Consider the following 21,063-nt stretch of genomic DNA (forward strand, 5'->3'; position numbering starts at 1 on the left):
AAAAATTAATCTCCTGTCCGCAATCCGTAGCTATCAATGCAGATGCTAACAAATGGTATACATTATACACTTGAGCATTCGTATTGTCTTATTGGATGAGAACATAATCTGCATCATCCAGGAATGCATCTCCAGCGGTTGGAGTCAGGTTGTTCCGGTTAGTACTTTGTCGAACCTGGGCGTGAGCTTCTGCCTCATGTTGGAACATTTTAGCCAGCTCTTGTAACTTCAGCTTGCGAACTTGCACCTGCTCTTCATTGACGGGCTTTTTCAATCCAAGATAAAGCAAACCACTGACAATCAGCACAATCCCTTTGAAGCTGAGGAGGGCTAAAAACAAACCAAATGCATATGGTGTATTCTCTGATCCAGGGATCCCATCAACATTGATACCAAACAGCCCAGTGATGATCTAAAGAACAAGGCCACAACCCCCAAAAACAGCCAAATTATGAGTTACTCTAAGGCTTCTGTCCTGCATTAATGTATTTACTAGTAGATGAAGAAAGTTATCAAATCAACTCCAGGATAAGGTAAAAGAATGTGACGGGCTAGGAAATTAATGAAACTCATTTAGTTTATGTTTTGTTAATGGATGCAAACTTGCAACCATGCTCGAACATTGCTTTGCATAACATCTTGAATTGTAAACAAACGGCCACTAACCGCTTCTTGCTCTTCAATCATTTCCCTTGTGCTCTCTCCTTTTCCTTCCAGCAAGGTTCTTGCTGCATTCCCCCTAAAATGTTGAAGAAACTCAAAAACAATCTCCTCTCTTGCATGGAGTGACCATTTCACTCTGATAACCTGACAAGGAAAAGACAAAATTCATGAACATGCACTGCGGAAACCACAATGATTTTAATGGCAGCGACCATATAAGACTTCTACCTGATTACTGTAGGGTTTCTGACTAATAGCACGGTTGGCATAAACAGGATGAGAATTTATGGATAAAGGACTAAAAAGACTTACCAGTACTAGAGGCTTGCATTTCCAAGAAAATGTAATTATTTAAACAACAAACGGATTGCAATACATAATTCATCGCAGCAATCAATGTGAAAATCGGTGCCAATATTAAGAACATACAATTTCAGTATCTGAATAAGTTTGAACAACTAAGCTTAGTTATGAGCTCCCAAATTTTCACCCAGACAAATCGGACAATCCACCAAGCCACTTTAGATTTGTATTCCAAATAGAATACAAGAATAGTACATCAGCCAGTAACTATACTTGCTTCTAACAACCCTCTTTTTTACAAAACGACTTGGCATGTGAAAGATTGCATGCTCTAAATTTGCATTTCTGCAACTTCTTTGCGAGCTGAAGTTGATGAATAAACTAGTCAGAAATATCTCTAAAAGCTATGCGTAATATTAAGAAGTTATCAAAATCTACCAGATATACTAATAATATTTTCCCATTGTGATGAAGGATGTTGTTCCAGTGGAGGAAAGTAGCATACGTGCCTTGATAATCTTCTGATTTCTTGGTTCAAAATAACTCCAAAAAGATTCATGTCCTCATGGTTTCTCCTATTCACAAGAAACTATTTTTGACTAACATTACCTATGCATGAAAATATCAGATAAACCTTCTTAAGAAAATTTTCTATGATTTTAAAAGAAAGAACCTGTTCATAAACTTCAATTCAATCTCATCTGCTTCACCGAAGATGGATTTACAAAACAACCTTATGAATTTAAATTGTTAAACCGTAAGTTAGTTTGAGAACCATATAATTGGTGTATAAATAGTGATATATGTGTCATGCAACTTACAAACACCTTCACCTAATGTGAATAAACTACTTTCATACAGAATTTCAACCATGACATATTACTGAAATTATTGACTTACTGAAATTTCAATTAATATAATATGTATCAGAACATCAATTGATGCACTTATTAGACTATGATATGACATACAAAGAGAAAATAGGTACGGTTTCAATGATGAGAAATATTTGGAATGGTCATCTGATACTTGGCAATAATAAGAACTCGAGAATGAGGAGCAAAATGGGTATCAAATTATCAATATGAGCCTGAAATTATGACCAGGGTCTAAGGTTGTTTTTTAGGATGTGGTCCGATTCTGACGATTGAGGAGGGGCTGATTAGCTAAATAAAGGTAGCCTCAATATAATCCCCAATCATCAAGGCAACCTGTAATAGACATTTCTATACGCATTCGTAAAACAATCACTATGTCTCAGGCAGTAAATATTTTCTAGGAAAAGGTGGACATGTACATTATTGTGGTACACAAAAGTCGATTCCCCAGCTACATTAGAATTTCCTGCTCCTCAGAGAAGATCAGTTCTCAACTCAGGTTAAAATATTTTATTTGTCATGGATGACCCAGACTAACAATCTAAATGATCCATCCTTCTATACAAGCAATATTTAGGTTACTAAAACAAAGCCGCTTTTAATATCTTATAAAAGGTGACAAACCATAGCTTGATATGTCTACCTCAGACAACTGGTGCCAATCACATCCAGTCACGATAAAAGGAAGGAACATTAGATAGCTGAGTCAAGCTGAAAACTAACAAGTTAACTACCTGTCATCCCACAGTGTAAGGCAGCAAGCAAGATATGCTATGACTTCATGAACTGTTCTAGGCACATTATGACCTCCAGCAGCAAGAAGCTCCTGACCAAAAGGTATGAAACAATAATCAAGTGCCACTGTTAGCTTGCACCTGTATTAAATGATAGCAATGTTGCCAAAATGGAGTGAAATAGGTTTTGTCGAAAATGAACAACCTGAACATCTGTTATTCCCAGAACATTTGTGCTAAATACATTCCCTTTTATGTGCAGTACAGTTAGGAGGAAGTTTTGTGCTTGCCAAGAACGGAGTACGACAGGGATGTCATCTTCCTCAACAAATGGATCCAACTGATTGTCCCAATAGCTCAAGTAACAGCCCTCCAGCTACCCTCACTGGGACCTTTATAAATGATAAAATGCATGATCAATAATCCAACAAAACCAAAGAACACAGAGCAGTTAGGTAGGTGTCATCTGATGTCCCATACTAATTATTATGTTTAAGCAAAGGACTAGGAAAAAACTTATCTCTTACGTGCTTAATGAATAATTTAAAACACAAAATAACTAAATCTAACGCGATGTAGGTGCCAAACAGTAATCAAAAGAAACTGGCAAAGGATACACGTTAATATTCACCCTCTTCATACTTTCTTCTCAAAATGCTACAATTTAATATTTTACCACCATTTATTTGACAGAATCAAACAGTGCATAACTCAATTGAACTTAAAACTCCTTAAAACAAGATTTAGCAGATGTAATTAACTTTACCTACTGAATGGAAAGTTTATGCTATATTTGGATAAACATTAATAAAAGAAAGGAAAGAAAAATAAAATACAAGAAGGGAAGGTTTTTTAAAAGAAAAGAAATGATATATGTACCATTTCTTTGGATATGTGATTGGATAATTAGTATTTTATCCTTAAACTAGTCTTATGTGCTAAATGTAACCTTAATTTATTAGATAAATTTTATTAAAAAAAATTTAATTGATGTAAGGATAACAAAATAATTTATATATTATGAGTTTCAATTCGTCATAATCTAATTAATGCATTTTTTAAATAAAAATTAGGTTAAGTTTTACTTTTTTTAAATAATTTTGATCAAGTTAGAATTAGATTTAAAGTGTTTTGCCGACACTCTTTAAAAAATATATAAGAATATATTTTATTATTTATTTAATTTATATATGTAGCATATTAATAAAGATATTATTTAATGTATTAATTTAATAAAAAAATATATTTATACATAAATAAGTTATAATTTATATCAAAATAAATATTCTTATATTTATTTATATGTTATTATCTATTAAGATTTGATATAAAAATTTTATTTTTTCATATTTAAAATATAATTTAAAAATAAAAAATTATCCTGCGACGAAGCCCTAGCATATTACTGATATAGCACGAAATGCATAACTCAGCTCATTGTTTAATAGGAAAAAAAATCTTGTCCTGCATTGGAAGGTTCAAATATATAGGATAGATTTGCAACGTATCTACAATTGATGCGTGTTGCCCAGTCTTTTACTATTGTACATATGAATGTCAATGGGTTGCGCGGGTCAAGTTTTTATTTATCTCTGATTTTATATATATATATAATTTAAATTTAATTTAATTAAATAATTTTTTAGTTTTTTATATTTAAATTTAATGATATTATATAAAATTATATTTAATTCGATTTAATTTAAAATTAATAAAATATTATTTTTTAAATATAAATATAAAATTAAATAAATAATTAAAAAATAATTTTTTATATATATCAAATTAAATTAGATCGAATTTACTTAAAATTTGATCTCAACTTAATTTTAATTTTTTTTTATTTTTATTCAATCCGATACCAAATTTTCAAACAAAAAACAAAATTAATCCTAAAAAAATCGAATCAAATGGTAACCGTCGATTACAGGTTGAATTGCCTTTCCGTAAACCTGCAACTATTTAACATAACAATGGTGGATTAAAAACAAGTCTCTTACGACATTTTTCCACTGGCCTGGATCCTGAAAGACAAGCCAGATCTCTTTTTCTAGATTTATAGTCTGTTTTTGGCTTTCATCCTGTTATGGGTAGTTCAATATTTTACCCAAGGAAAATAAATAAATAAATAAAAAGTTATTTCATCAACTTTATACACAAAAAAAAGGAAAATAAATCTTGATAATTCCTCAAACTCGCTCTGAACTCAAGAATTTGCAGCCATGTAGAAATGGAAATGGGAGATGATAGAGCTGTCAATGAATTAACAATGTTCTCTACTAGTAATTCTCAATGCAAAAAAATAGATGAAAAGTCATGCCAAAAACAGGACATAGATTGAAAGCGAAAGCTTCGTAAGGGTAACAGTATAAGAAACAGAATGCATCGTTTATTATGCAATGGAGACTGATCGTGACCAACGATTAATCATCACCACATTGGTTTGGTCTACAAATAACTGGCTAAACGCATTTGCTTTAACACGGATTACAATCCCTTTCTCTGATCATCAGTTTCTCTCCTTGGCTTGATCTTTTCCGGCACTCCTACTTTTAGGCATGGCTGAAGCTCAACAAAAACAACTCCACATCATGGGTAAGTGCTCACCCGTGTCTACACATACTTTGGAAGATTATCGAAGAAGTAATTTACTTAAGGATTCTATTTAACACTAGCTCGTTGTATAGATGGAAATCTTAAATATATTTGCTAGATGACATTGCGGCTGCTTCTGCAACAGGAATGGAATGCAGCAGTGCAGCCAACCTGATTATCAATCATTTAAGAGCATTTAATTTGTTAGGCTTAAACTGATCTTTGCTTCAAACCAACCTGACACCAACAAAAACAAAAAAAAAAGAATTTTAAATGCCACAAATGACATCTAATTCTGTACAAAATTATGCGTCTGTTAAAAGTAGAACTAAGTAGTTTCTTACCACCATTTATATGCCAGACCCTGAAGCTAAAGAAGCAAATTCAAGTACCGGACCTGTAAGCCGAGGAACAGATTTTCGACATCAGAGCTTCATGATCAGTTGGCTTCGGATAGCCCTCTACACAACCTTGGTCCTCTGTGGCCAAACAGCAGCTACACTGCTTACAAGACTTTACTTTGAGAAAGGTGGAACTAGCAGGTGGGAGCACTTGTTCAAGTTGTAGGTTTCCCTATTCTCCTTCCTTACTACTACATTTCTCGACTCAAAGATATCACGCACAACAGTACTACTACTGCTGCTATCAAAACAAAACCACCATCACCCCTATTGCTGGTTTGCGTCTATGTATACCTCGGAGTACTTGTGGCAGGAAATGGATATATGTATTCAGTTGGCTTTGAGTACCTCCCTGTATCTACCGTGGCCCTGATTTCAGCATCCCAATTGGCCTTTAACGCTTTCTTCTATTATTTCCTCAATTCACAGAAGTTCACTCCATTCATCATCAATTCTCTAGTTCTTCTCACCACTTCCTCCGTTCTCCTGGTAGCAAATAATAGCTCTGAAAGGCCTCCTGGAGTCTCTGACGGAAAGCATGTACTTTGGTTCATATATGCACCATTTTTGGAACCCCAACGTATTACGTATGGCTTGTTGCTTGCGTCCCAACAGCTGGACTTTCGGAAGGTTCTAAAGAGGTAGTCATTTAAAGTTGTTATGGATGTTATAATCTACCAATCACTTGTTGCATCTATTGTTACATCGATAGGATTCTTCGCATCCGGAGATTGGAAACATTTAAAGAGAGAAATGGAGTTGTATATACTGGGAAAGACTTCCTATGTCATGACTCTGGTTTGGATTGCTGTTGCTTGGCAGGTTTTCGTTTTTGGTGGTGTAGTATTGATCTTTGAGTTGCCTGCTCTCTTTTCCAATTTCATGGCTGCATTGGGATTGCCAATTACTCCAATAGTAGCCATTTTCGTTTTCCATGATAAAATGAGTGTTATAAAGGGAATATCCATGGTGTTGGCTATTTGGGGCTTTGTTTCCTATGCCTATCAGCACTATCTCGAGGATCGCAAGTTAGAATGCTGATGAAACTAAAAAAGGGTGTGAAGTTTCTGAGGCATGACGCTAATTCAGGCTGCCTTCTCTGTCAAGCAAATTAAGGTCAGTGTCCATCTACATATAATCTTCTTCTGTTTGCAATCTGAAATGGTTTGAAGCAAATTTGTATAGGAAGGAAAATGAGCTATAGCAAATTATCTTTTTCTTGTATTGCTTTTTTATAATGATTAAGGTAGCCTTCATGGTTTTCAAGCTGTAATTTTTTCAGACCATTCTCCATTGGGAATTGGATTAATAAAAGTGACTGTGACGGTATGAATTTGCTATATGGGACTTTCCTTTTTATTTGTTTTTTAATAACATCAGGACGATGAAAGAGTGATATAATTAAGACAGGCAACAAGAATCAAACAAATCTTGATCCTCTTGAAAAGCTGATAATTAATCAATCCTCGAGTTTCACGTTTGATCTTAAGAATAGATGATCAAGGAAATGGGTTTAGGACTCCAATCCTCTCTCAGAAAAGGATAACAAATCCATGACGAATTTATGGATTGAGCCTCGGCTGCCAGTCTTTGACTATAAACTATCTATATCAATTTGAAGACAAAAATAACCTGCCGTTGGCAATCCTGAGAGACAAAATGTTTTAGCAAGGGGTATTCGGTAGGCATGCATGAGGGTTAAAGATTGGTGCTCGCATAGGATTGCTTTGTTATGGAATTGGTTCTTTATCACTCCAATGTGCTAAACCGGACACTGAACGCAGTTTCAGCTTTTAAAATGATCAAATCAGGATTCAGATTCGGAAAGGGAAAACCATTTCATAGCCCTTCTCCTCCCAAAGCTTAAACCTTTTTCAATCCTTAATGATGGATCCAAAATAGCTATTTGGGCTTGGAACTTTGAAACAATCAGGCCTTAACTTCCAATGGACTCCCTAAAGAGAGAAGTGGCTGGGTTTGCAAATTTTGTGTATCAATTGGGCTATTGGTTTGCTCCTTTTGGATTTGTCATGAGGACGATAATTTAGACGCGGGATGGTATCATCAACATGACAAAAACACACACCCTAATATATTGTAGTACCATACATGGGCGACGATAAAAAATTTGAAAAAAATAGTTATTTAATGTTAGATGTGTGGATAGTTTTTTTTTTTTAAAGGAAAAGATATAAATATCTTTACCTGCATTATATTATTTATATATTTTTATTTTAATAATCATTAACTTCATTAATATTTGATTAACTCGTGATATCAACTCAGTCATCAATCATTTTGATGTTATTAATCTTACGCAAAGTCACCATGTTGGTGAAATAGATATCTAAAATAGAACATGACATTGCAGTGAGTGAAAGAACCTACAAATTCACAATTTGGAAGGGGTCTTTCAAATTGGTAGGGACAGGCTGTGAGATGATTTAAACGTTGAGATTATAAAAATATTTATAAAAGAAAAATTTTTAATAATCAAATTTATATACTTATAAATAGATGAAATTTTTATAGAGTGAGTTATAAGAAAAATATGTAAAAAAAATTATAAAATTTTATGAGATAAATATCTCATAAGAATACTGATAATTTATATCTTATGAATGTTTATGTTTATATGTTTGTGATTGGATTAGAAGAAATTGAGAAGATCCACATAATTATAGGTATATAAATGTATATGAGTATATATTAAGAATACTCTATAATATTAGAAGAGATTGATATATATTTATAATTTTTTATAATTAATGAATCTTATTTTTTATTCATAGATATAAATCAAATTGATTGAATCATATTAAATTATTATCTCTTATGTTATTGATTAATCGTTTGATTTTATTTTTATTGACTTAATTAGATTGAAACTTTTTACTTGATAAATAGTATCAGAATTATCGTTTATATGACAACTGATGGGGTTTTTCATAGTTTGTTAATGGATAAAACAATTGCGTGATTTGCAAACTGCATCTGGTTTTTGTTTATTTCTCCTTTTAAGTGCTTGGATTAATAAAATCATCTGCCTTTTTTCTTTTTTTAATCTGAAGAGTTCATCCGAGCTTGGTATTTTGGAAGGACCTAAAATTTATCAATTTCGAAACAAGCCTTTGATTCGTTTCTGTTCAGGCTTATAAAAACATTTTTGGTTAGATAAACAATTAACAATATTTATTTAATCGAGTTTTTGACATTTTAAAACTGCTTAATACTTAGATGACAAAACATTATTATGAATAAATTATACATTATAGATTCACAATATTTCAAATATAAAATATTTTGAGAATCTGTCAAACATTATTCATCGTCAGATATATATACATTTCAAATAATTAATGGTGAATTTTGACATATAATTTTGAAGGAACTAATTGATAATATAAACTATTTTTTTTTTTTGTAAGAAAATTTTATCTTACATAAAAAATATATATATATATATATATGCAAACACTATACTAATAGAAACAAGATAAGCTCATAATATTATAAAATAAAAATATTACTGTAACAACATTACACTTTTAATAATAACATGATTTACAATTAATTATTGAATAATTAATTACATAGTCTATCAAAGAATTATAGAATTTTTTATTTTTTTGACAATTTAAAATTAAAATAAAAAAGTATGAATAAATCAATCATATTTTAACATCTTATCAAAACAAGAATACTAAATATTTTTTAAAAATAAAAATGAAATTTTGATATTAGAAGTTTACTGTTTTTTTTTCTTTTTGTAAAGTAATTCCAATATATTTTTTTTATGGAAAAGAAATTAGAACAACATGTCATAGAGATTTTTAAAAAAATTTAAAATTAAAAATATATATGAAGAGAAGTAGTTGTATAAATCTCTCATTTCCTTTAGTTAAATCTCCTAAACTTTCACCTCATTTATTTTAGAGAAAATGAAAAACACATTTCATACTTCATTGAAAATTTTAATCTTATTAAGAAAATAAAAAAATAATTAATTTAACTTTTGTTAAAATTCATTTAATATAAATATAAATACCTGACAACGGGAGTCAACTGGGGGGGGGGGGGGGGGGGGGAAGGCCCCCTCTGGCATTATTACCAGCCGCCACTACAAACAATGCAAGAATTAAAATGCGCACGTAAGAATCATAATCAGTGCAAATTGGAAAAAAAAAAGAGTTGGTCGGTGAGATAATGAGTTAGGATCTACGCCTACCATCAACCATCTGTCATAAGCCAACACTTGCAATGACAAGACATCACTCGCCGGGGCAATCCTCGGTTCCTCTCTCAGAAGGATGACCCGCTTGAGTATCTATATTTAAGTTGACGAAAAAAGAAAACTCTATTGACAAAATATTTTAGCAAGGGTATTCACTATTCAGAAAGCATGCATGAGGGCCAAGGATTGATGCTCCCATATGATTGCTTGCTAAGTTGGTCTTGAACTTTGAAACAACCGGGCCTTAACTACCAACGGGTCCTATTAAAGAGAGAAAAGATATAAAGCGATTTTCAATCGGGCTGAATTTTCAATATGAGAACGGAGACAAAAGCCCACTTAAGGTCCAAACAGCAGGAAAAAACAAAAGAAGAAGAAGAAGAATTAACACAGTAGAATGCAATTTTACGGACCAATTTCAGCTTCGGCTATTGGTTTCCTGTTGGATATTTTTATATATATAGAAATTATCTCAAAAGTTACATCCAATGAATTTTGTGGCAAAAGGCATTTGCTGGGATTCGGATTACAATGCTTCTCTGATCATCTCTTTTCTCTCCTTCACTTTTATCTCTTCTGGCACTCCTTTTAGGCATGCCTGAAACTCAACAATTACAACCTCACATCATGGGTAAGTGTTCAACTCTCTCAACATACTTCTAAGGAATACCAAAAAGAGTTGTATTCAAAACTAGCTTGTTACACAGATCATGGACATCTTAATGGTAACAAAATCTCCACCCTATATTTACTAGATGACTTTGCTGCTTGATCTGCAACAGGAATTTTCGTTGCTGGAATAGAGCAGTGTCTCTAATCTAATTATATATTAATATCATTGAAGAGAATTTAATTTGTTAGGCTTAAAGTCAAACTCTTTGCTTCAACTTCCAACTTAACAGCAACAAATAAAAGAACTTTTAAATGCCAAAAATGACTCTTGCTCTGTATAATGTTAAGTCTTTGTTAAAAGCAGAAGTCAATTTATAAATTACTACTTGTTTATGCATGCTAGTAGCTAACGGAGCAAATTCAAGTCTCGGGCCAGTCAGCGAGAGAACGGTTTTGCGACCTCATCAGATCAGGTGGCTCCGGATAGTCCTCTACATAATATTTGGCAACTGTGGCCAAGTATCAGCTACACTGCTCACAAGACTTTACTATGCGAAAGGTGGAACTAGCAAATGGGTGGGAACACTTGTTCAGGTTGTAGGTTTCCCTATTCTCCTTCCCTACTACTTCATTTCACAACGCAAGGGTATCACGCCGACCGGTACTGCTGATGTCGAAACAAAACCATCATCACTTCTATTGCTGTTTTGCGTCTATATATACCTTGGACTACTTATGGCAGGAAATGGGTATCTGTTTTCAGTTGGCTTAGAATACCTCCCTGTATCTACAGTGGCGTTGATTTCAGCATCCCAGTTGGCCTTTAACGCTTTCTTCTCTTATTTCCTCAATTCACAAAAGCTCACTCCTTTCATCATCAATTCTCTAGTTCTTCTCACCATTTCCTCCATTCTCTTGGTAGCAAATAATAACTATGAAAGGCCTCCCGGAGTCTCTGATGGAAAGTATGTAATTGGCTTCATATGCACCATTTTTGGAACTGCAACAAATGGCTTGTCACTTGCTTCCCAACAACTGGCCTTTCGGAAGGTTCTAAAGAAGCAGTCACTTAAAGTTGTCATGGATCTTGTAATCTACGAATCACTTGTTGCATCCATTGCTACATCGATAGGATTCCTCGCATCCGGAGAGTGGAAAGGTGTTAAGAGAGAAATGGAGGGGTATGCGCTGGGGAATACTTCCTATGTCATGATCCTGGTTTGGACTGCTGTTGCTTGGCAGGTCGCCATTTTTTGTGGTGTAGCATTGGTGTTTGAGTTGTCTGCTCTCTTTGCCAATGTCATAGCTGCAGTGGGATTGCCGATTGCTCCAATAACAGCCATGCTTTTTTTCCATGACAAAATGAGTGTCATAAAGGGAATAGCCATGGTGTTGGCTGTTTGGGGATTCCTTTCCTATGTGTATCAGCAGTACCTTGACGATCGTGATTTGAATGCTGAAACTAAAAATGGGAGTGAAATTTCTGAGACTTGACGCTCAATCAGGGTAGCTTCTGTATCAAGAAAATCAAGGCCAGTTTCAGTCTCTATATAATCTTCTGTTTGGTAATCTTTACATAATCTGTATATAATATAGCATATTATCTTTGATTGAGAGGCCTTCAGGGGTTTCCAAGCAATCATTAAAGAAAGCTATAATTATTCTAGATTGGGAATTGGTATAAAGTGACTGTGGTGGAATGAATTTGCTACATGGGGCTTTTCTTTTTTGCAGTAGGAAAATTTTAGATGAAAATTTTTAATAAAAGTAATTTAATTAAAGTTTTAATAAAAATTTTAAATAGATAAATCGGTATAATTAGAAGAGAAAATTAATAATATGTAAAAAAGAGTTATAAAAATATTGTTTATAATTCAAAATTTATCACTATTTATTTAATTATAAAAATTTTATCAAAATTTTTATTAAAAATAGTTATCTAAAAAATATATTAAAATTGATGTAAAAATATCAAAAGAATGATATGTTGGGGGGGGGGGGGGGGAACACAATATCAAAGGCAAAATTTGATAAAATTTTTTAAGGTTAAGTTTTAATACTTTTTTTAATTGATCAAATAAAAAATAATTTTAAAAATTAAAATTAATTAATTCCTATTGAACGGTGAAACTTTTCATAATTTTTTTATAAAAATATTTACCTTAAAAATATCAAAACGTATTTAAAGATTTTTAAAATTTGAACATTTAATCAATGACGTAAGAAGAACTTTTAATTTACAGATTTCATTTTCAAAATTAATTTTTATTAATCATTATTCATCCCCTCACTAAAAAAAGGTCAACTAAAAACAGCGGCACTTGAATAAAATTGTTTACAAGTGGTTGCATAAAAATGCTTCACAAGTGGCATGGGCATTAATGAATACAACACACCAATAACATCTCTATGCTCTAGAAAAGGTGATCATTATTCATTAATCATGCTTGAGTTGAGTTAATTTCTCATTTTTCTTAGTATATATTATGTGATCAAGGAATATATGGTTTGGGTCGGAAGAAATAATTTTATCCTCTCGTTTTGGTGGACAAAAATATTAGAATTATTGAATCGATGTCGAGCAATATTTTTTGTCGGACATAAACTTTTATCAGACACTTTAACATGCGGATGTCAATCATTCATATTGCAAATCGGAAAAGAAGTTGGGAAGTGGGAATTACCAGTGGATTATGGATTGGAAAACAAGTTGGGAGCTATCAGCTTTTTTTTTCTATTGATTTAAGTTTGCAATTAAATTTGATAATTTTTATTATTATATCGTATAAAATATTATATTTATATTATATTTTATATAAAAATTATTTATTATAATTCATATTAAAAATATAAAATATAACTTTTAAAATTTTATTAAACATATTTATAATTTTTTTAAAATTTTAAATTATATTACTTATACCTCTTTTATTCATTTCATGCCTTATTTCAAATTATCAAAATCTAGCTGCAGCCTGCAGTCTACAGTGTCGGGAACAAAAAAACAAGCCGACAGCTGACGAAGAGTAATAACTATGACAGGAAATTGCAATTTTTCTGGACGACTTGGGTTGTTGGTTTGGTCCTATTGGGTTTACGATGGGTTCCATGAATTGGGTGTGGGATATAAGGATCATCGAGACGAGATGACAAAAACGCAAGCCCAATATAAAGGATAGAAAAGGAGAGGTAAATTCCAATGAAAAATTATAAAAAATTATTATTTATTTTACCTATATGGGTTTCCTCTTAAAAATAAGCATCAAACTATTGTTTACTAAACAATTCAGTCATTTTGGTAAAAAAAAAAAAAAATCAATCTTGCTAAAAAAATTGAAAAATCGCAAAAAGAATATTGCTTCAGGTCACCTAACCAATAATCGATTCCAAAAAAAAAAAAAAAAAAGTTGCTTGCGTATACAGCATGAATATTAAATTCCAAAACTGCCATGGACCCAAGACAAGTTGCTGCTAATAGGAAAAAAAATATATGACATCATAGCAATCACACACTGACCAAAAAACCTCAAGCTATTTTTGTCATTTCATATCCTTAAATATTCTTAAATGTTACTAAAATTTCTATTAGATGAAGTAATAATTAGTATTAACTAATAATATTGTATATTAAATAAAGCACATAAAATTGTAATAAAATAAAAAAATAATGAAATAATTACAAATTGTTTATATATTGAAATTAATAAAATGAATATATTAATTAATAATATATTTCACATACTTATAAGTACCAAATTCTATATTTTTCTAATATATTTCAATATTTATATACTTAATTATAATGTCTTAATGATTTTATTTTAATTAACTATGATTATGTATAACTTAATTTTAACATTAATTATTATATTACTTTTACACTACTTGTAAGTTATTTTTAATTTCTTTATCTCCCTCCCAAACAAAGCCGATATCTCTCTTTCATTTTTCCTTCATACGTGGGGGGTAACACGAGAAGAGCAAAAGGAAGCTTCAGTGGCGATTGGCAGGTATGGCGCGACCAAATGTCCCAATCGTACCCCCGAACACTTGCTCCACGGCGAGTTTATCCTTTTCCGCACCAAGCTGGTGCTCAATCGTTGTCCCGAACGGAGCCTTAGGAGATTATGCTTATGCATAAATGGATGCTACATTGCTACTTGCTAGAAGACAAACCAGGAATCTTTTCCCAGAGTTATGTTCTGTTTTTGGCTTCAGCCTGAAAGGGGATATAGTTCAATATTTTACATTAGGTTGGCATGCTCTGTTTTTTCTCTTCCTTTTTTTCAGGGGATTTCCCATTAAAAGAAATAGAAAGTTACTTCTTCAACTCTATACAAAGATAAAAGAGATTTTTGTCCACTAGTAAAATAAAGCAATAATTTATTCCTCAGATTTGCTCTGTAATGTATCAGCCAACCATTTGCAGTCGTGTAGGAATGAAATTTGTGAGAAAAGTTTTGTTCTTTCAGGAGCTAATTAATAATCTACTCTACCATTTATCTTCAAATCATGAAAAAGTTGAAAATGCAAGCCAAAAACAGGAAACTGATTGATAGCGACAGCTTCCTAATGGTAAGAGTAAGATCAGAAAGTTTATATATTATGCAAGGAGACCAAGGAAGAGTTGTCAGGGACTGAGGTGACTGGCAGTTATGATCATCACCATCCTGCATTGGATCCAAATATAAATGACGAAAGGCATTTGCTTTGATTCGGATTACAATCTCTTTCTCTGATCAACTCTTTCTATCCTTGCCTCGATCATTTCTGGCACTCCTTTTACACATGGCTGAAGCTCATCAAATACAACTCCTCGTCAGGGGTAAGTGCTCACCTATTTCTATACATACTTTGAAAGATGGGAAATATTATCTAAGAAGCATGACAACAATGGGTTCTTTTTTTCCTTTCTTTCTTTACTTTATTGATCAAAACTAGCTTGTTATAGGGATGGAGATCTTAGTAGTAACACCACCTCCACTCCACCCAGTACTTTCTAGATAACATGGCTGCTTGTGCAACAGGAATTTACCATTTCTGGAATGGAGTAGTGCAGCTGACCTAATTTTTAATCATTAGGTTAATTAGCACATCTCTGTTAGAAGTAGAATAAATTGTTTACCCTTTTATGCTTGCCAGAGGCTGAAGGAGCAAATTCAAGTACCGGAACAGTGTATCGACCATCTCCGAACTACATGAACAGGTGGCTCCGGATAGCGCTCTACACGATCTTGGTCCTCGGTGGCCAAGCAGCAGGTTCACTGCTTACAAGACTTTACTATGAGAAAGGCGGAAGTAGCAAATGGGTGGAAACACTTGTTCAAGTTGTAGGTTTCCCTATTCTCCTTCCTTATTACTTCATTTCACAACGCAAAGTTACCATGTTGAACAGTAGTACTGCTGTCAAGACAGAACCAGCAGCAGTTCTATTGCTAGTTTGCGTCTATGTATACCTTGGACTACTTATGGCAGGAAATTCGTATGTGTATTCAGTTGGCTATGAGTACCTCCCTGTATCTACGTTGACCCTGATTTCGGCATCCCAGTTGGCCTTTAACGCTTTGTTCTCTTATTTCCTCAATTCACAGAAGTTCACTCCTTTCATCATCAATTCTCTAGTTCTTGTCACTATTTCCTCCGTTCTCCTGGTAGCAAATACCAGCTCTGAAAGGCCTGCTGGAGTCTCTGATGAAAAGTATGTACTAGGGATCATATGCACCATTCTTGGGGCTGCAGCGTATGGCTTGTCGCTTGCTTCCCAGCAATTGGTCTTTCGGAAGGTTCTAAAGAGGCAGTCACTTAAAGTTGTCATGGATCTTGTAATCTACGAATCACTTGTTGCATCCATTGCTATATTGATAGGGTTCCTCGCATCCGGAGATTGGAAACTTTTAAAGACAGAAATGGATGGATATGCACTGGGGAAGGTTTCCTATGTCATGACTCTGCTTTGGACTACTATTGCTTGGCAGCTTTCCATTTTTAGTTCTGTAGGATTGGTCTTTGAGTTGTCTGCTCTCTTTGCCAATGTCATAGCTGCACTGGGGTTGCCAATTATCTCAATAGCAGCCATGATTGTTTTCCATGATGAAATGAGTGCCATAAAGGGAATATCCATGGTGTTGGCTATTTTAGGCTTCGTTTCCTATGCCTATCAGCACTACCTTGACGATCGTAAGTTGAATGCTGAAGCTAGGGAAGCAAGTGAAGTTTCTGAGGCTTCACGCCCATTAATGCCATAATCTTGTTTTTGCTTTCTGAAATGGTTAGCAGAAAATGTGACTACCATATCAGCTGACCATATTCTGCTTTCACATTTTGATTTCGTGATTCAGACGCCTTCCTGGGATTCCACCAATTGCAATAAAGGATGTCGTCATGATTCTTCATTAGGAATTGTAAAGCAGTGATTGGGGTGGGTATGAATTTGTGGTGTGGAGCTTTCCCAACTTTCCGCTTACGTTATCTAATACCATTTGATGTGAAAAAAGTGTTGGACAAGTAACAAGATTAATATACCACATCTTTATCAACCAATTAGCGGGCATCTTATCCTCTGCGAATCAATCAACTAATTAATTCTTATTTGGTTGTACATTAGTGTCAATCAAGCAACTAATTAAGTCATATTTGGTAGTACATCAGCAGCTTCTGGATAAATTAAAAATAAAATTAATTTTTTAACATAAAAAAGAGGAAAGTAGTGCATATGATTTGTTTGAAAAACCAACAAATACTAAATCTCAACCACTGCAAAAGTCAACTAGAAAATGCTATTTCCTAATTAAAATTGTTTGATCTTAAATGGCTATTAATTTGGAAATGGGTTGGTTAAAATGCTTCACAAGTGCCGTTAATGAATACTAAATCCGTGCACAATCACTATAATGGTGAAATAAAGAAGTGATTGTTTAGATAAAATTAAAAGAATAAAAATTTTTATAATTATCTTAAAATTTAAAATTAATATCATAAATAATTCTTAAATTATAATAAAGTATTCAATATGCACTTGAAATTAAAAAATTTTTAATGTGATATATAAATTATGAATTTATTAATTAATGTAGTATTTATTTTTAATATGATTAACTTCAAATGATAATACAAAATAAAAAAGAATAATCTTTTAAATTTTACATTAATTAATAAATACATAATTTAAATATCACATTAAAAAAAATTTAAATTTAGATATTACATTAAGTATTTTATTATATTTAAGAGGCCATTTATAATATTATTCTTAAAATATAAAAAGATTTTAAAGGTGCTTAAAATATAATGGGTATGCTAAGTTGTATATCTTAAAATGATTCACAAAGGGTACATGTATTTAGGGAATTTATCCATCAAATAGGATAAATTTTTCAAAAGTCTTTGCATGTTTTTTAAATATTGAGTTTACCCAATATAAAGTTTATGATAAGATGCTTTGGCTATTACATGATAAGGCTAATAAATATGTTAAAAAAAATCATTAATTGACTTTTATAATCAGTTTGAGTTTTATTCTAGTAAAAGATAAATTTTTGGATGTTAAATCATTAATTTATCACGTCTTGGGATTTGCAATTTGTGCTGTGTGTCTTGTGATATCCAAACCAGTTAGCTTCCACGTAAGGATATTTTCGGACTATCATGGCATTTAATTTTAAATATTTTAATTAACGAAAGCATAACTGAAAGAAAATGGATTTTGAAATTGGATTCTCTCTCCAATTTAAAGAATAAATAAATTATTATTTTAACATTATTAATACATATATTTTTATTTTTTTTAATTTATTTTTGTCATTAGTTTGTGTCAGTTGACTCGTGACACTAAATTATTCATCTCTTTGCTAATAAATAAACATTTTTCTAAATGTTGTTATGGATATTTTTCAATGTTTCCGCTACTCACGAAACCTAAGAAATGAATGAACAGTCATTTGTTTTCGAAAGAAATATAAGAATTTTTTTGAGGACTTTTAAATATATAAATAACACAGATATAATCTCAATATTATTGAAAAGGTGATTATTTAGCATCTTGAGTTTCACGTTTTTTTTTAGTATTAGATTAAATGTTGAATTTAAGACTTAATATTTGAAATACACAAATAATCTCAATATTTTTAAAAAGTTAATCATTAATCATCCTTAAGTTTCATGAATTTTTAAAAAATATAAGCTAAATCTTCAATTTAAAACTTGATGTTTGTGACTTTTTTTGAATTAATAATATAATTTATAATTTAATTTAATTTAATATTTGCAAATTTGCTCAAATCAAAATCTTTTATACGATTTTCTTAAATTAAGCATTTAGTTTAGAATATATTATACGATCAAAGAATATGGTGAGGAATCGTTATCTGGGTTTGGTAGACAAAATTTGGGTCCGACTTTCCTTCATTTTTTTTTTTTTCTTTAAATTTTTTTTATAAAAGAAATCAAAGTTTAATGGAAATTAAAAAGAAAAAGAGAATTTACAAGTGCTTGAAAATTGAACTCTAACCTTGCTTAAATTTAATTCTTGAAAGATTAATTTTTAATATAACTTTAATCACTATTTACAAATAAAACTTTTTAAGACTTATGAATTGCTTTTGCAGATGTAAATGGTGATTCCTGACTGTATTAAAAAATAATTAACATAATTGTATAATGGAGAGCCCAACGGCCCAACACCTGAATATTAGTATTAGTTGTACTATTATATCTATTGAATAAGTTGACTTTGAGGAACGCCAATTCAAGACGGTAGATGTGCCAAACTTTATGCGTCGGTTGCTTCTTCAAACACATGCGTACATAAGAATCATAATCAGTGCAAATTAGATTTCGGAGGATTAAGCTAATGGAAGACTAAGGATCCCACCAACCCCTTCAAAAGTCAAAACTTGCAATGACGTCGTTACAGTACAAGGCTAGCCTATACTTTATGTATACATATTTAAAACACTAATTGCACCTTAGATTCACCCTCGGCGGCTATAGAAGCTTCTGCAGCTTTTTAAATGTTCAAACTACAATCAGGAATCAGGATTAAGATTCGTAGGGGAAAACGATTTTGTAGCCCTGCTCCGGCCCACTTTATTTATTCAAAACCATAAATCCTCCGATCTTTGGTAATGGATTCCAACAGTGACTTATTTGGGCTTGGACTTTGGAACAATCGGGTCCTATTAACTTGAGAAAAAGCATAAGAGAAATAGTCAATTGGGCTCACTCAAAAGGCGAAGTTTGCCTTTCGTTTAAATGAATGAAAAATTAGATTTTGGTCTGGTGCCGGACAACAGGTTATGCATGTATTTTTTCCTTTTTTTTGTCCCCAAGAAAAAATGCAATCTCAGAAGTCGGTAACGATGAAGCAGATAGAGTGGGAGGAGAAAAGCTCTAGTCGTGGAACGTAGAGAACAGAGATGGCAGACTAAAAAGTAAATATAAATTATCACAATATATACCTCTGGCTAGTGAGTAAATTTCAACTCACTGACATGAAACATGAGAGATCAAATAATAAGAAAATTCACTGTAAGAAAAGAGGGGGACAACAGGGAAACAATGAGGAAAAAGAATTGAAGTGAAAACTCCACTATCCCAAATTGGCACACCATGTGTGTTCGGTTCCCAAGTTAACATACTTGGTCTATTTTCTCAAAAGCAGATCCATTTGGATAGCTTGGATTGAAGCCTATGCCTTGAAAGGTAAAAGTATATGGCAGGTTGCACTGCAGCAGGGCAGCAGCTAGAGTTGGAGGAAATTACTTCAACTTAGGTCTACTGCACAGCTATTCATCAAATAGGAAAATGGTGTTGAGGTGTGGCATGTCTCGAGCAATGGTTATTCTATTTGCAATGGTTCAGAGTGAGATAAGATCTAAGCAAAGGAATGTTGAATAACATAACTAATCTGATTTTAGTATCATATCCCAAAACACTCAATTATTACATGGATTACTATTCTAAACAGGCTTGCAACAAAAAATAGTTTGAGAAATTGAGAAGTGGAAGTGAATGAAAGGTATTGCCTATGTCAACATGGAAGTAAATCGAGAGATCACCTAACTTTTGGTTATGAATATGCAAAAATGGTGTCGAGAAGAATAATGCAATCATGCAGAGGAGTTGGGGAGTGGAGGTAAGAATTGAAATGCATAATGAAAAAGATAAAACCTCGTGGCACAGGGCAACAGTAAGATAAAAGTCTCTTCAAATTAGAGAAGACAATCTAATTTGTATCCGACGAATTTTGATCTGACTCAACCTCTTAGGTTATTTTTTTTTTTTTAATCGAATTTTGGATCGAGTAACAATAAAAAAATTCGAAGTTGGATTTTTAGTAAATCTGATCTGACCCAACCCAATATATATATAATTATCTTTAATTAATTATTTAATTTAATATATATTATATTTATTTAATTTTATATTTATATTAAAAATAATATTCTATTAATTTTTTATAAAATTAAATCAAGTATGATTTTATATTATCAGATCAGATTTGAGTATTAAAAATTTTATAAAAAATCATAAAATTAAGTTAAATTCAATTGTTATAATTATAAAATCAAATCAGATTTGGATCGAATAAAATCTTGTCTCAACTTAATCCATTGCCATCTTTACATTAGATCCATCAAATGATA

General features: G+C 32.2%; 1 protein-coding gene and 3 pseudogenes across 3 annotated transcripts; 3 read left to right on the forward strand and 1 right to left on the reverse strand.

Moving 5' to 3' along the window:
- Window positions 1-82: 82 nt before the first annotated feature.
- LOC111274220 (uncharacterized) lies at window positions 83-2,976 on the reverse strand (annotated as a pseudogene).
- A 2,496-nt stretch (window positions 2,977-5,472) lies between these two features.
- On the forward strand, window positions 5,473-6,803 carry LOC149511301 (putative purine permease 10 pseudogene; annotated as a pseudogene).
- Window positions 6,804-7,520: 717 nt separating this feature from the next.
- Window positions 7,521-12,151, forward strand: LOC111318673 (putative purine permease 10 pseudogene; annotated as a pseudogene). Its single transcript, XR_016334012.1, has 3 exons — window positions 7,521-7,601; window positions 10,401-10,533; window positions 10,824-12,151. The product of XR_016334012.1 is annotated as a putative purine permease 10 pseudogene (transcript).
- A 2,898-nt stretch (window positions 12,152-15,049) lies between these two features.
- LOC111318674 (putative purine permease 10) lies at window positions 15,050-16,960 on the forward strand. Of its 2 annotated transcripts, XM_089755825.1 has the most exons (3): window positions 15,050-15,245; window positions 15,563-15,750; window positions 16,012-16,960. In XM_089755825.1, exons 1-3 carry the CDS (start codon window positions 15,209-15,211, stop codon window positions 16,663-16,665), a joined length of 879 nt encoding a protein of 292 aa, XP_089611951.1. In that variant the 5' UTR covers window positions 15,050-15,208; the 3' UTR covers window positions 16,666-16,960. The 2 variants fall into 2 exon arrangements, with proteins under 2 accessions (XP_089611951.1, XP_089611950.1); XM_089755824.1 differs by having other exon boundaries at window positions 15,563-16,960.
- Window positions 16,961-21,063: the final 4,103 nt, after the last annotated feature.

Source organism: Durio zibethinus, chromosome 26 (assembly GCF_047325235.1).
Source record: "Durio zibethinus cultivar Kanyao isolate XHJ-2024 chromosome 26, ASM4732523v1, whole genome shotgun sequence".
Classification (NCBI taxonomy): Eukaryota; Viridiplantae; Streptophyta; class Magnoliopsida; order Malvales; family Malvaceae; genus Durio; species Durio zibethinus.

Coding starts and splice junctions, on each gene's coding strand:
- LOC111318674 (XM_089755824.1), top strand. CDS start 15,209: ATGGCTGAAGCTCATCAAATACAACTCCTCGTCAGGG. Junction 15,246..15,562: donor AATACAACTCCTCGTCAGGG/GTAAGTGCTCAC, acceptor TATGCTTGCCAG/AGGCTGAAGGAGCAAATTCA.